Source organism: Xyrauchen texanus, chromosome 47 (genome assembly GCF_025860055.1).
Source record: "Xyrauchen texanus isolate HMW12.3.18 chromosome 47, RBS_HiC_50CHRs, whole genome shotgun sequence".
Lineage (NCBI taxonomy): Eukaryota > Metazoa > Chordata > Actinopteri > Cypriniformes > Catostomidae > Xyrauchen > Xyrauchen texanus.
The window spans coordinates 14,210,695-14,227,330 of record NC_068322.1 but is presented as its reverse complement, the minus strand read 5'-3'; the positions used below and the strand labels follow the sequence as shown (position 1 = coordinate 14,227,330).

Sequence of the window (16,636 nt, the reverse complement as noted above, 5' to 3'; positions counted from 1 at the left end):
GAGATCAAGTGTTTTTATAGTTAACATTGGTCATTTAATGAATGAGTCAACAATTAAAAATATAGGCCATGATTTTGAACTTTTAAGATCTATTATAAACTGATAAACCAGGCTCAGATGATGAAGTGAACTGGCAGTCGATTTCATCAAGTTTTCTGGTCAGTACCAGTATTTTGTTATCCAGTCACACCGAATCTGAATTCAAAAGCAGATTTTATCTTCATTGAATATTACATATTTAATTGTTGTGTGCATGCGCATGCGTGTGTGTGTGTAGGTACAGTGGGGTGCAAAAGTCTGAGAGCCCTGGTGAAAATGCTTTTATGATCTTAGACTCACGATTAGAACATAACAGTTCCTTCAAAATGCATCAGGAAAATGAATGTTATAGGCTGAGAACATAGTATAAATGAGCAAACCTAAACCAGTGTCGTTTCATCTTGAAAGCAAAAATACAGTATGGTACTTTTTTGTGGAATATTTATTGAGGTTTTCTTACCACAAAATACTCACTAGTTCACAATTACTAGTACTTACACTATATGTATTATCCTTATAACTTAAATTAATTTGTGCTTTTGTAACTGTTAAAACCCCATTCCAAACAACACAGTTTTACAGTAACTGAATGATCATACTGTTAGAACATACAAACACTTCAATAAAAACATGATGTGGATTTTAAGGTTCCCTTTCGGTGCAGACATAATTTTTTATCAAATGTAATAATACTCTGGATTTGTGCAAGAATTCTACTATAAGCTATGATTAAGCATGTCGTGTCTTGAAAAATAAAGTTCTATCACAAAAACAGACACTACCTTAAAATATCTCTAAATATATTTATCTTTTACAGCACATGTGCAATATGGCCGTAATGGCATATTATCATATTATCAACAGCCTCAATATGTTATCTACTGCATAAATAGGTCAATAAGCTAAATCTAATGATATAGTGGAGCAAGAATCTACAGTATAACATTAAAGGGATAGTTAATCCTGACTTTCTGTCTTCCGTTGAACATTAAAACAAATGGCAGGATATTAGGGACAGGCTAATAGCCTCGGTCACTATTCTCTTTCACTGTATGGGGAAAAAAAGATGCAATGAAAGTGAATGGTGACTGAGGCTTAACATTAGGCCTAACATCTCTTTTTGTGTTCCACAGATGAAAGAAAGTCATATGGGTTTGTAACAACTTGAGGGTGATGAGAGAATTACAATTTGTTGGTGAGCTAGTGTAAAGGATACAGCTACTCAGAGTTTCTGTATGATTGTGTTTTGCAGGTTACTGGTTATTAGAATAAAATGTGACCAGAAAGAGGCATCTGAGTGGATCAGTCTGTGACAGAGCAACACATTATTGCTAGATTAGGTTTCAGTGTCAGCTGGCGTAATTTGTGCAAAACAAAGAAATATTGTGATGTGTCAAAGTATTTGATGTAGCCACAAATCAAGCCCTCATTTATAATGTTTTAAACATGTGTGCTGAAGAGTGCACCAGACATGTCCACAACATCGAGGTTCCTTTACACAACAAAAGACCAGTCACTGGGTGTCCGTCCATACTAGACCAAAAAAGAAACAAGGTGGAAGGTAAGACATGTTAAAAGATAAGAAGAGCGTGACATGAGTTCACCAAAGACCTCACAATTCCTCCACACGGTGACAAACGGATAACATCTACAATTACAGGAAAAAGTTGACTGCACATGACAGCAAAATAAATAACTTCCTGAAAACAAAGATGTGAAGTCATACAGGTTTGGAACAACGTGATGGTGAGTAAATGATGACTGAGTTTTCATTACTGTTTGAACTATTTCTTTAAAATTGGCATTTTCCCCTCAATATTTACTTGAAACCACCTTGTTAGAAACAATACTGTAACATATATGTCATACTATGGGCGTGTGTGTTTAATGCCTCACCTGAATATCTGTGAGCTCCTTCATCAGTCTGGAGGCAATAGGAGGGCAGTTTCCCTCACATGGAATATGTAGATTCTGTGGGGAAGAATAATAAATACTAGATACACAATGTGTTTTCATTACTTAGTTTAAAAAAAAAAAACATTGACTCAGATGCATAGAACCAGAGGGGATATCTATTATTTGGCCTGCATACTTTGATAATTAATCAGTATGCAGCCAATCCGAAACACGCTGAACTCACCTCTCCTTGATACAAAATCCTGCCAACTGGACTAACAACACAAGCCGTTCCAGAACCAAACATCTCCTTCACTCGGTTTTCAGCCAGGGCCTGACGAAGTTCGCCCATGGTCAGATAGCGCTCTGACACTTGAAACTCACCCTGGGCAGAATTTGCATTGTACAGACATAAACAGTACAGACATCAGTATCAAGTCTATTCTCACTGGTTTTGACAGGTCTTACCCATTTGCTAGTAAGTTCCAGGATGCTCTGCCGTGTAATGCCTGGCAGAATGATTCCATCTAGTGGTGGCGTTGCAAGTTCCTCCTCTGGGAAAAAAATTAATAAATAAATAATCAACATGTTGGCTTTATTTTTGCTCAAAAGTATTTGCGTAAATACCATTTAGGTCTTTTATGAAGATATACAGTATGTTTATAAGTTGTATTGAATTATATGCAAATTACATACATTATATTTTATTATATTGCATACATAGTTATTCTGAGCTGCCGTATAAAATATATACACACAAAGGAGCTGTTGCTTAGTGTTACCCTTTAGTCACCATTAACCATTTTAAGTAAAATGTTAAATGTGACTGAGGCTAACATTCTGCCTATCATCTCCTTTCTGTGTTTCACAGAAGAAAGTCATGAGTGGGAGAAAATGCTAATATAATTTTTATTTTTGTGTGAACTATCACTTTAAGCAAGTTATGCTCTATACCTCTTACGGTATGTATAATGTAAACACTGAACAAATTGGTCAACCAATGTCTTCTCCAATTTGTGTCAATTAAATAGCACATAAAGCTGCTTACTACATTATAGTGCATTTTTTCTGTGTGAAGGCCAAACAACAGACAGAATAAATGACGGACCACATTATTTGAATAACACTGACACTCAAATAGACCACTAGAGGTCCTTAGTGATCTGCACCAAGAGAGAGAAATCATTAGGGATGCCCCCTTACAGGCAAAGAAATTTTAGTGGATGAGAAGAGTCTTGGTCGACTAAGTTTTGATTGGTCGGTTGATCGCAGAAAAAAAACCTCCACAGGAAGTGTCAAAATAATGCAGTCAGTGAAAGAAAGACTTGATCGTTTGCACGGCTAGTCCATGCAGAAATGAATTATGTCGGGCAGGAAATCCAAAGTGTGGGATCATTTCGAGAGCATAAAGGATGACCCCAAGAAGGTGACATGCAAACGTTGCAGGGAAACGTTCACCTATCATTCAACGACCTCAAACATGGCTTATCATTTGAAACATGTAAGTAGCCTAACGTTAGCCACTTAGCATGTCCGCTCGCTCTAATGTTAGATAATCTAGATAAATATGTGCTATGAGGCTTATCCAATTGTTTGTGGGGAGTGGGGAAGCTAGATTAGTACCTCATTTACTGCATGTTTAACTTAATGTGCATTTCTCTCTATAAATTAACAACATGTTCAGACAGTCTCATTGCTGGCTTTTCCGACACATTCAGAATCATTACCGCTTTTGCCGGTGTCGCTGCAGCTCGCTTAATGTGCGCACTTGTTAAATGTATATTTTAAAGGCTCATTATTGTGGTTTAGTATTTCTCTGTAATGTAGAACAGTGTTAGCAATGTTAACATTCTTTCCAGCCCTAGAAACCATAATTTGTACATGTACAGATAGGATGGCTTATTTCTACTCCTAGATACTGTTTTTCAAAATCCACATCAACATATACTCTATATGTTCTATCCATAAATGTAAATAAACTTACAGTGGGTTCCAAAAGTTTCAGACTGCTAGTGAAAATACTTCTCTTTTTCATTCCTTTCAGTTTAAATAATAATTCATTCATTATAAATTATATTATCAGCAAAATAATTTGATTGAAATGGAATGCTGATGGACTGGCGACCTGTCCAGGGTGTCCCCCGCCTTTCGCCCAATGTTAGCTGGGATAGGCTCCAGCCCCCCGCGACCCTGTACACAGGATAAGCGGTTGACGATGGATGGATGGATGGATGGATGGAACGCTGATTTGAAAAGTAAACATTCATTTTACAATTGTTCAGTATTTGGCCTGTCTCCCTTTTATTTTAATGACAACATGCACTCTAGCTGACATTGATTCCACAAACTGATGTAAATCTTTCCAAAGAGCATCTTGTGTGATTTTATGGAAGCAAAGTTCAAAGGATGGTCACTGTCACAAATTTGCTTACTTTTGATTAGTGACCTAGAAATAGTGCAACATTTTGAATATTTTATTTAATCTCATAACCTTCCTTTGTTTAACGTTTCTCAAAATCCTAAAACTTAGTTTGTTTACAGATTTAAATGAAATAAAATCCCAAAATTTTTAAGATTGTCTGTGACTTTTGGGCCCCTTTATGAGTAAGTGTGAAACAGTATGTTTTCACAATTCTAATGTTTGAAAATGGTCATTACCCCCTTTTTCATTGATCCAGTAGAGGAAAAGGTTCATGGTGCCAACTTCAGTGATCTGTTGATCATCTCCATAAAGCCACAGAACCTGCTGACAGCCGTAATCCACTGCCTCATACTGAGCATAGATAGATGCGCCATAGTTCCTAAAAAAAATATGGGAGGTCAAACACAAAACAATGAAAGATCTGTGCCCTCTCCCTGAAAAACCCCATTGTCCTGCTGCATTATATTTCTGTCAGAGTTTGATGCTGCTTTGCTTGCAAAGAATATATTCTGAATATATTCTGCTCAGATGCGGGAAGTTTTGTACCCCTGGAATATTTACCACCAGCTCATGTTGTATGTAACTTTCTCAACATAGATTTGATACATTTGATATAATATTAATAATAAAAACTGGGAATGATTATATTCTTGTTTTAAAGTATAAGATTTCCAATTTGTGATTTAATAATTCACACATGAAATGGATTAAAACAAGCTTGTAGTTTTTAGAACAATGTTTAGAGCTCACAAATGTGCAACAATGCTCCTCATTGATTCAGTGTTTTGTGGTGCAATACTGAGTCTTATATATACACACACACACACACACACACACACACACACACACACACACACACACACACACACACACACACACACACACACGTTGTGTTTCCATGTTTTATGGGGACTTTCCATAGACATAATGGTTTTTATACTGTACAAACTTTATATTCTATCCCCTAAACCTAACCCTACCCCTAAACCTAACCCTCACAGAAAACTTTCTGCATTTTTACATTTTCAAAAAACATAATTTAGTATGATTTATAAGCTGTTTTCCTCATGGGGACCGACAAAATGTCCCCACAAGGTCAAAAATTTCAGGTTTTACTATCCTTATGGGGACATTTGGTCCCCATAAAGTGATAAATACACGCTCACACACACACACACACACACACACACACACACACACGTTGTGTTTCCATGTTTTATGGGGACTTTCCATAGACATAATGGTTTTTATACTGTACAAACTTTATATTCTATCCCCAAACCTAACCCTACCCCTAAACCTAACCCTCACAGAAAACTTTCTGCATTTTTACATTTTCAAAAAACATAATTTAGTATGATTTATAAGCTGTTTTCCTCATTGGGACCGACAAAATGTCCCCACAAGGTCAAAAATTTCGGGTTTTACTATCCTTATGGGGACATTTGGTCCCCACAAAGTGATAAATACACGCTCACACACACACACACACACACACACACACACACACACACACACACACACACACACACGTTGTGTTTCCATGTTTTATGGGGACTTTCCATAGACATAATGGTTTTTATACTGTACAAACTTTATATTCTATCCCCTAAACCTAACCCTACCCCTAAACCTAACCCTCACAGAAAACTTTCTGCATTTTTACATTTTCAAAAAACATAATTTAGTATGATTTATAAGCTGTTTTCCTCATGGGGACCGACAAAATGTCCCCACAAGGTCAAAAATTTCGGGTTTTACTATCCTTATGGGGACATTTGGTCCCCACAAAGTGATAAATACATGCTCACACACACACACACACACACACACAGTGAAAATCTTTCTCAGTCACTTACCCTCCCATCTTGCAGTCTCCTGTTCCTCCTTTCCAGGCTCTGATGTATTTGGAGTCGGCCCACAGAGACACTGGTTTGGCTCCTGTACTAAAGTATGAGCCAACAGGACTGAGAATGACAAACAGCAATGCACGCGAGGGCTTCTTCACTCCAAGCGAGGGCTGCAGACACATACATATACAGTATACTTTTAAACTATGCGTGCAATAAAAAAAAAAAAAAAATATATATATATATATATATATATATATATATATATATATATATATATATATATATATATATATATATATATATACAATAGAGGGATCATAAATAAGATAAAATTCACATTTGTGTCTCATGGATAGGATATCCAGAAGATAAAGGAGTTACCATGGTGAGGAAGACTAAAATCAGATCAGTTTCCAAAGATCCATACCTACAGTGTGCTTTCTGCATTTTGATTGGCAAGATAATGTGAGCACAATACCAACAAACCTTTGTATCCATTTAAAACACATAAAATAACCCATTGCAAGACAGACAGAGACTCATTTACACACAAATATACATATACTGTACAAAATATACATTAAGATTAGTTTTTGTGGGAATGAGGAACTTGTTAAGCTCTCACCTCTGTGCCCACAAATGTGGGACGAATGTACAGACTGGCAGAGTCTGACTGAGGAACCCAGTCCTGATCCACCTCCACCAGCCTCCTGATACACTCCAAAAGCTCTGCTCCATCAAAACTCTACAGCAGATAAACAGAGAACATGAGAAAGAGAAAGACTAGGAAGATCACATTCAAGTGACATTTGCACTGCCATTAATCCAATTTAAAGTTACAGCATGGATCAGTTGATATGCGACTTGGCAATATTTGCCACATTGTTTTTAATCATACTAATATCAACTTTTGATTGTATTGTACATATCAAAGAAATCATGCGGGGCATTTTTTTTTTATTCTTATTTTTAAATTTTCTCCCCTTGTCTCCCCAATTTAGAATGGCCAATTGCAAATGCACTCTAGGTCCTCGTGGTGGCATAATGATCAATCTGGGTGGCGGAGGACGAATCTCAGTTTCCTTTGTGTCTGAGACAGTCAATCCGCTTATCTTATCACGTGGCTTACTGCGGAGACCTAGCACGTGAGGAGGCTCACGCTATTCTCCGTGGCATCTACACACACAACTCCCCACGTGCCCCACCGAGAGCGAGAATCACATTATAGCAACCACGAGGAGTTTAACCCAACGTGACTCTACCCACCATAGCAACCGGGCCATTTGGTTGCTTAGGAAGCCTGACTGGAGTCACTCAGTACGCCCTGGATTCAAACTTGTGACTCCAGGTGTGGTAGTCAGTGTCTTTACTTGCTGAGCTACCCAGGCCACTATGAGTATTTCATATCTTGACCATACACTGAATGTTGATGCAGTAAAGAGGGGAGGGACATCAGTCTTACAGGCAGACAGGCTCTGTGTGCAGACATCATCATCCGCTTCATGTTCAGCATGGGTCTGAAGAGATGCGTCTTGTTATCTGGACCACGATACGCCTTCATACCCTCAAAAAGCTGCCCTCGGAATATAGATATTTGTGTTTAAACAACAAATCTGTAATTGTTAGCTAGAAAGCTTAGACTGCCAATTCACTTTACAGATAAATTCATTTTATTTGTGTCTCCAATGACAAATAAAATTGAACACACCTAACAGATGTTCTTTATGGAATAGTTCACCCCAAAAGCAAATTTCTGTATTCATTCGCTCGCAATCATGTCATTCCAAACCCACAGGAAATAATTTGCGCTTCCATATTTTCAAACTTGGTGCATTGCTTTTGGTTATGAGCATGGCTTGGCATGAACTTTTTGGCTTACGCTGGCTAAAGATATTCCAAACTAGCCACTTAGCATTTTCACTAGTCAACATCCCACACCCATCAAAAAGTGATAAAAGTAACTGGAGACTGTAACTTCATGTGTTTGTTTTTACAGTGTTGCACAAGAATGATATAAGTTCAAAAGGACACAGACCAAATGATTTAAGTTATCTATAAGAACATCTGAAGGCAAATGATGTTCCATGACCAGTTAGAACAGGAGTGGGATAGAACAGGAGGAAAACTTCATCAACAATGTACTTGCCTTCATTGAAGTTTACCATTGTTCTACCAGTTTGAAACTGTGGCATTTGTAATAATAAGGCCATAGACACAGGTCAGACAATGGATGGCTATAGATAGTCTTACAATAGCATTTGTCATTAAAAATCTAATAGACTTAACACATTTAGAAACCTTTAACTACAACTTTCACAGTTAATAATTCCATGGAGTACAAAAGGCGATGTTAGGTAGATTAAACTCAGTCGCCATCAACTTTCATGGCAGGATTTTCCATAAATACATGAACCTTTTTTTCCATTCATGGAAGAAAGAAAGGTGAGTGCATGACAGAATAATAATTATTGATAAAAATGAACTCTTGTAAAGAGTTTGAAAGTAAAGACTAGATTTGCCTAGATTCGCCATAATCGCTTTAATATGCATTTACTGAATACCAGTAAAAACATTTAGTTAAAAAACATGTAATCGATGTTGATGTATTGCACACTGTTGTCTCTTTACCTCTTCAGTACTGTTTATAATGTCAGGGCTGTTAAGCAGTTTGAGAGGTTCGACTTCCTCCATATAATGCTTTATACTAGAACGTTTTCTGTAGACTTCAAATGGGTCACAAAAGTTTTATGGTATCCGCCGGCCGCTGCTTTATCGAGTGAAGCCTGAAGCTGCGTTCACACAGCCAGTGACACGCAGCGACAAAACAACCTCATCTCATTTTCAATGACAGCTGGCAACACGAGCGACGGAGACCATTGGCGACCGGATGTGGGACAAAGTTGAGAAATGTTTAACTTTATGCAAATGAAGAGCGACCTTCAGTAGCAACAGCCGATACGAGAGAAGATGGTAGAGCTCATGTGATCCTAATATTTAATAATAATATTAATTGTAAAGAAACAGTGCTGTTTAGACTCTTCATACACACCACTAGCGACCTAACCGCCAGCCACTGGTGACATGTAGGGACAAAGTAGCTTGCGGTGTGAACACAGCTGTTCTGGCGATCATATCTCTGGAGCTCTGGCGATCATATCTCTGGAGCACACAGATGTGCACTGCGGCAGTTCGCATGAAAGCACACATAATTTGCCCCACACTGATGTGAGTGTAAGTTATGAGAGGCATATTTAGTGCTTATAAGATGCTGAACGCTAATGAATACAACAAAATTTGCTTCGGCTGCAGCTGCCCGCCTAAGTTGCTAGTAAGTGTGATGGAGTTACCCGCCACTGCCAATTTCTACCTGCATTTGGCAGGTTGCTGGGTGTTAATGCCAAGCCCTGACTATGACAGCAAATGGTGTTCGGTGTCATTGATGGCTTGACTCACCAAGTTTGATAATGAGATTTAAGAGCAATAGTAGAGGGCAAAAAATTAGGGCAAAATCAGTAAACAATTAATCAAATTTGTGGTCTTTTTCTCACACAAAGCTATCATATATCTTCAGAACTCTTGAAATATACTGTAGCACACAGCTGTGCATTAATGCACAGGCTTGTATGGGCTAAAGCCCAGGAGCCTACAACTCCCGTGGGGTCCAGCCTACAACTCCCACTGGGCCCAGTGGGAGGAGAGCGTTAAAACACTTTCAGAAGGAAACATGGTTGTTGACATGGTGACAGTGCTCAACCGTTAAAGGCATTCATGGTCCGTGTAGTGCAACTTGAATGGGGCCTCATCGGACCAGCGAGCCCATGGGTCCAAAAAGTGCCCCTGGTAGCACACAAGTCATATGGACTACTTCAATGGTGCTCTTTTGTTTGTTTTGGAGCTTGTCAGTGCCTGGTCACTGTATATATGTGCATTCTTTAAAAATTCTCCTTTTGTGTTCCTTGAAAGAAAGAGAGTCCTTTGTGTTTGGAATGACATGAGGTTCAGTAGATGACAGAAATCTTTGGGTGAATTTTAACATTTACAGTCTGACACAGAATGACACAGTGATCCATATAAATTGTATATTATTTGTTATCGGTTATCTGTATAACAAGTGGCTGCTATTTCATTTCAATATCATGCTCCAGATTTTTTATGTGGTATATAAGCGCACAGATGAAACTCCAGATGGTGAGCACAGACCTGTACAGCGTAATGCAGGGAGGAACAGGCTGGGTGTATGGACAGGTTCCCAAAAGGCTGAATGTGTGGCTTCTGCCAGCCTTCCTCTAGTCTCCACTCAATGGTCAGCATGTGGTCAGTGAAGACTGTCCCAAACACCAGGTCATTGGTTTCTGGTTTGGGCTTATGGGTCTGTGCTAACTCTATCACTGTTTCTGCAGCCTAAACAGAAAGTGGCCAAAAAACACCAACATTAAATTACAAAGCAATATAACCCTGTAGAAAAAACAGCCACCAGTTTGAACAGACATAATATATGGTAAATTTGAAACATTCAGAACATCCCCCATGTTAAAGACCCATCCTGGGCAGCCCTCTTTATCTCTCTCCCATTATTTCTTTATTTCTTTGCATTTCTCTCCCTGACATTAGACGCTTTTACAGATTACATGTACCTACATCAACCCTCTATAATCCCAGATTAAAGAGGAAAGGTGAGAGCCACCCTACTCTCTGTGTTTTCAGCAGAGGTTTATTTAGCAGAGAAGGTCGGCTTGCATTTACACTCTCAATGTGAGAACAAACTATTGATTTCCAATACAGCTGCCCAGGCAGCGAGACCACCATTAATAAATCAATTTCCCTGTCTGGCTGAATGAGCTTTGTCTTGTCCTCCATGAGTGAAAGAACAAGGCTTGAGCAACTGATTTGGACACTATTGGAAATTTATGAATTTAAATGGCGTCTGCAAGTAAATAAATGAACTTTTCTAAGGACCATTTTTGCAAATCATTTTAACAATTCTCTCAAGGTAATTTTTTGTGGATTTATAAAGTCATTTGATGAGCTGTAGTTCATCACATTCACTGTGGACTGTGGACATTGTCCTCTAAGTTTGACAGCCACAATATGTTCATATACTTCTGTCATAAGTTTGATCAATTCATGTTTTGTTTTATAATTTCAAACCTAATAAACGTGTGCTTTTTTTCTTCTTCTTGGTTTGCCATTTGATATTTAGCCAGTTTGACGTTTTGTTATGTAATGCAATGGCATTCATTCCATTTTCAAAAGTGTCCAGATATCTTAAGGGCCATTACATTTGCTTGTTGGATATCAGATCTCACCCAGCTAATTCACGGACTACCAATAAAATCATCAGTTTTAACTATGTTTATCTGAGGTGCATCATTTTCCTACACTGATCCGAGACTGTCCCTTGGCACGCACTCCTAAATCACTGCTAATCTGAGGACTGTGCCATCTGACACCTCAGTTTATGAGCGGTTTGTGAGTACCTGACTATAAATATGCTAGATCCAATTGAACAAACAACCATTTGTAATCTATGTTGGGTCTCAAGATGCAATCACGTTGGAGGCCTACAGAGGAGGTCATAATCACCATAACGGAACCCAAAAATAAACTCTTCTGCAGGAAGTCTTATTTTTGTAGCTGACATGGTTTTATGGTTGGAAAGAATAGTGGATGCCCATCAACCACAAAATTACCAATTTGCAGGCTAAAACAAGCACACGTCTATCATCATTCTCTCTGCTGGCATCTTATGTAATAATTTGACAATGCAATGTGCTCTTGAAATATTTTGGAATAGGAACATATACTGTTTGTTAATACATGCATACAGTTGGCCATTGTTTCTGCATTTTCTATTTTAAGATGTTCTTGAAATAATTTTTTTTTTTTTTTATTTAGATTTTTGTCATTTTCCAGTAAACATATCTAAACATCCTAAAACAATATATATAGTTACTTCTGGAAAATTGTATATGTAAAAATAAAAGATAATAAAACTTGTTTTCAAAGAATATATCTTAGATCAAGTTACCCCATTGACTACTTTTTCTTGTTTTAAGTATAAACCTCACTAAATTTGTTGTATTCATGCTAAAGAAAGAAAAAAATAATCTTGTTTTTCTTATTGTCTAATCTTATAAATAATAATTTATCTTATTGTCTAATTTTATTTTAAAGTCCTATTATCTTATGCAATTGTGCTTCTCAAGAATATTTATAATATTTTAAGGTTATTTAGACATTTTACTGAGCAAAACAGTGATTAAGATTTATTTTGTTTTTTAAAGAGGAGGATCTTCTTCTTCTTCTATTCTTCTTCTTCTTCTTCTTCTTCTTCTTCTTCTTCTTCTTCTTCTTCTTCTTCTTCTTCTTCTTCTTCTTATTCTTCTTATTCTTCTTCTTATTATTATTTAGGAGTCAATCTAAGGTATGTTTCAGGCATCCAGACTCCAGAATGATGATGCCATGTTACTAAATTACAATGGTGGCTTGTATGTAATTTAGCCTGAGCTTAACAGATCTCAGGTGTAAATACTACCTGAGTCAGAGCAGGGTAGACAGAGAGAGCATGCCCAAAGCCAAGCCAAGCTTGATTGACAGGGCTTACAGTCATCTGAGAAACTTGATTATCTTTTACTCAGCACAGGACCTCCTGGAAGAGCTAGGGCCCTTCAACCAACTGACGAAAAGAGGGGTGCAAGGTGACATTTTCTAAAAGATGGAAGTCAAAACATGCTACATGAAAAAGGGTTCAGCAAAGACACCAATATCCTAGTAAGACAGTATGGCCAATTGGTTTAAAAGACCCTTTCTCTATTCTGAGAATGTTTTGGAACTGATGCGTGGACACTGAAACAACCAAAAGACCAGACGAAACAGCTTTTGACTGAAGAAGAGTTTCTAATTGTCTGGTGTGTATCAATCAAACATCATGATGCCACTGGACATCTGGCTACAGGCAAGTGCTGTATTCATGAATCGGTGCGAGAAAAATTAGACAGGTATTTGAAAGACTTTGTTATCCATGTAGAAGTAAACAAACAAAAAAATTCAATAATCCATTAATAGCAAGTGATACCATTTAATTACATTACGCAACTGAGCTTTTGTGTCTGGGAAGCAAACTGGCTTTTATATTAGTGCATAATTAAGACGTGCTACTGTAAAGTGAGGAAAGTAGATTGTGAGCATGTCTCATAAGTGCTGTGACTTACCTTAAAACTAGAAGCATTGTCAGGCACATCGTTACTCACAGATTCCTAAAGGAACAAACATGCAATTTTACCATATAAAAGGCATGCATGAACATGTAAAGACTATTCAATCAGATCAGTTTTAAGAAAATAAAGATAACGATCGATACCCGCTGAAATTGACAGTGCAACGCAACGCAACGCAAAGGCTTTAATTTTAAGACTCTTTAGGAATCTAAGGAATTCATATCGCCCAGTGCTGATGACAGTTTCACATCAATTTAATAATGTTCATGCATTCCTGTGCTCTGATCATTGTTCCCTTCCCTATATAATTAAATTATTCTAAAATGATCAATCGAGTCCTTTTGAAGTTTCGTTATAATTCTAAATATAGATATATAATTCTGCGATGCTTGTTATTTCATGCGTCATACGAACGCTATACAAACTGTATTTAAACACGGGTGTGTATTTACAGTATTTGCATGATGCGCGTGCGACACCCATCTGATGAACACATTAATGACCTTTTGATATTACATAATATATAGGCTGCATGACATCATACAATAGATTTCCCATATAATAAATATATCGCCTGCGCTCAGGTTAATACAAAATGGTGTATTCAAAAATGCGAAAATCTATTGTCCGCGCGACAGATTTCGTTAATCTCCTTCTTAACGCCACACATGACCACAGAGCATACACTGGCCGATAATGCGTTGTCTTATGTAAAACGTGGGGTGATTGTACCTCATTAATCATCAGACACATGCATTACAGACATGCAGCTCATCAAGTGAAACGCTATAGGCTCGATGCGCGCGCGTTTACCTTGTGTGATGTTGGTGCGCTCGTGGCTGATGCAGCGCTCGCCATGATGAATGTGCGCCGCGCACTCTGCTCTGCCAGCGTGTAGCTAAACCTCTTACAGATTACACCACATCAAACACAATGTGCCATTCAAAAAAAATAAAAAATACAAATAAATACAATTCTGCATGGTTTATATGGGCAAATGTAAACACACAGGTGTGACTTGTGGCCTGTACATAGAGCGTGGGTAAGAAGTTATAATGATAAATTGACTAATGATTATGCATGGCGAAAAAACACATTTAATTAACTCTTTATCTTGGTTGGAATTATAATATACTGATATACTGGAATATTATTAAAAATATGTTAGTGTTATTGTATTAGTAGCCTATTATCTGTAGTATTATGTAGTCTTGATAAGCTCCTTTATGCACACGCAACGTAGGCCTAATGATTGCTTTTGATTTTACAAGTTAGACCTAAGTTAGGTTTTATTAGCTTTTGGCAAGCTTTGGATAAATGTGGGGCAAACCATTTTGAATAGATATGTTGTAAGCATCTTCATTTGAATAACGTTAATCTTTCATCGGTCTTCTTTTTCCGCAACCACCATTTTTACTCTTGTGCTTAATAGACCGTTTTCCCACACTCCAGGTTTTGGGACGCGGAAGTAAACGTTTGCAGGGTAAACTTTGACAGAGGTGAATGGGAGACCACAGCAAATATGATTTTCACTCACCCATTGCTTCAAGAGCAAAAGAAAAAATCCACTCTTACGAGGAAGAAAATAGAGAGTGGTGGTTTAAGACAGTAAAATGGGAGAAGATGCCAAATTTTCTGTCACTCTCTCATCAGATGTATTATAAATCCCCACGCAACTGTGGTAATTCCTTTTTTAAACGAATTCCAGGGTAATATAACACAATGCATAATTTTATAGCTACATTTAGGCTACACTCAATATTTAAAAGAAATATAATATAAATACATATATAATATAAAATCGCGAGGTTTACGCTGATAAAGTAGGAGGAAACGCGTCATCACAGTCTGTGAAAAAAGGTCTATTGGATCCATTAGGGTTTCCTAATATTGCAAGGTGTCAAGATGCGCCTGGAATTGCAGTTCGAATTATTGGCCACGCGGTGTCAGAGCGCCACAGGTTTTAATACAGCGTTCGATCAGCCGCCTCTAACACTGAAATTCGTTGGCCGACTGACAGCAACATTTGAACAGATTCAGGTGGTTTTTAGTTGTTTTCAGCATTTTCGTCTTCACATTAAGCTCTCCCGATAAAAATACATTCATAAAATAACACAGACCCTACATTAGATTGAAGGCGTCTGTTATGTTCAGCTTAAACGTTACAAAAAGGGTTTGCGTGTCTCAGTTTGCTTGAAGTTGACGTCTGGCTCTCCCATTTGTCTAAACCTGACAGAGTTGTTTGTTGTTTTTTTTTCTTTTTCTTTACGGGTTAAACTAGTTAATATGCATTTTTATAGATAAGAGCTTGATATTATTTTTAGTAAAACACTTAGAAATGCACCTCAATCAGTTTGTTTACAATAATAATAATAATAATGGCTAATTCTTGTAGGACTTTTTGTATTATAACATGTCATAGCATTTAAAAAAAAAATGAACGACACTTTATATTTCAACATGCTATTTTGATATTGAAATGCTTCATGTGTTTGGGTAAAGGATATTTAAATTACCAACACTCATTTGTCACACAAAAGCCAGTGAAATTAAAAACATGTAATCATTTACTCACCTTTATGTTGTTCCAAAGCCATATGACTTTATTTAATCTGAGGAATACAAAAGATGTTAGGCAGCAGTATTAGAAAGTAACTTTTTTACATTGCTGCTGTATTTGCCCCTTAATCAGATTTTAGCTGCATTGTTTACCTTTTTTTAGGACATTTAAAAAAAACACTGTGTGACATCCTTTTATGTAAAATATTTAAATTAATCAGTCCATTAATATAAATTCCAAACTAATTCAGTAAGGTTGTTAACTATACATTTTAGTCTGCAATAAATCATATTTTGTGATATGTATTAGGCTAAGAATAACATTTTGGAGCATTTATTTAGGGAATTTATTATGAGGGTATTTTTGCCCCCTACTTTTTTAATTTTTAGGGCATTTTTGCCCCAAGCCCCCCATTCCTTTCTGACCCTGTTAGGGAGCATGACAGCCTCATTCACTATTCACATTCTCTCATTTTATGGAAAATGGAGATGCAATGAAGTAAATGGTGTCTTGTTGGTGTCAATGGCATCATGTTGAACAACATGAGGGTGATTATATGATGACCGTATTTTTATCTGTTTTAATGCTTAACCTAATTGGCACATTTACCTCCTGCAGCTTGAGGCTTTCTCTGTTTACTCACTCCAGC

At 37.3% G+C, this 16,636-nt stretch overlaps 1 protein-coding gene across 1 annotated transcript; it reads right to left on the bottom strand.

Moving 5' to 3' along the window:
• Nucleotides 1-463: 463 nt before the first annotated feature.
• On the bottom strand, nt 464-14,330 carry LOC127639098 (branched-chain-amino-acid aminotransferase, cytosolic-like). The gene is made up of 11 exons (XM_052120942.1): nt 14,241-14,330; nt 13,422-13,466; nt 10,411-10,611; nt 7,673-7,783; nt 6,836-6,955; nt 6,217-6,377; nt 4,594-4,736; nt 2,404-2,489; nt 2,180-2,320; nt 1,936-2,010; nt 464-1,572 (listed from the first exon to the last, which is right to left on the bottom strand). The coding sequence occupies exons 1-11, from the start codon at nt 14,283-14,285 to the stop codon at nt 1,534-1,536; spliced, it is 1,167 nt and encodes a 388-aa protein (XP_051976902.1). The 5' UTR covers nt 14,286-14,330; the 3' UTR covers nt 464-1,533.
• Nucleotides 14,331-16,636: the final 2,306 nt, after the last annotated feature.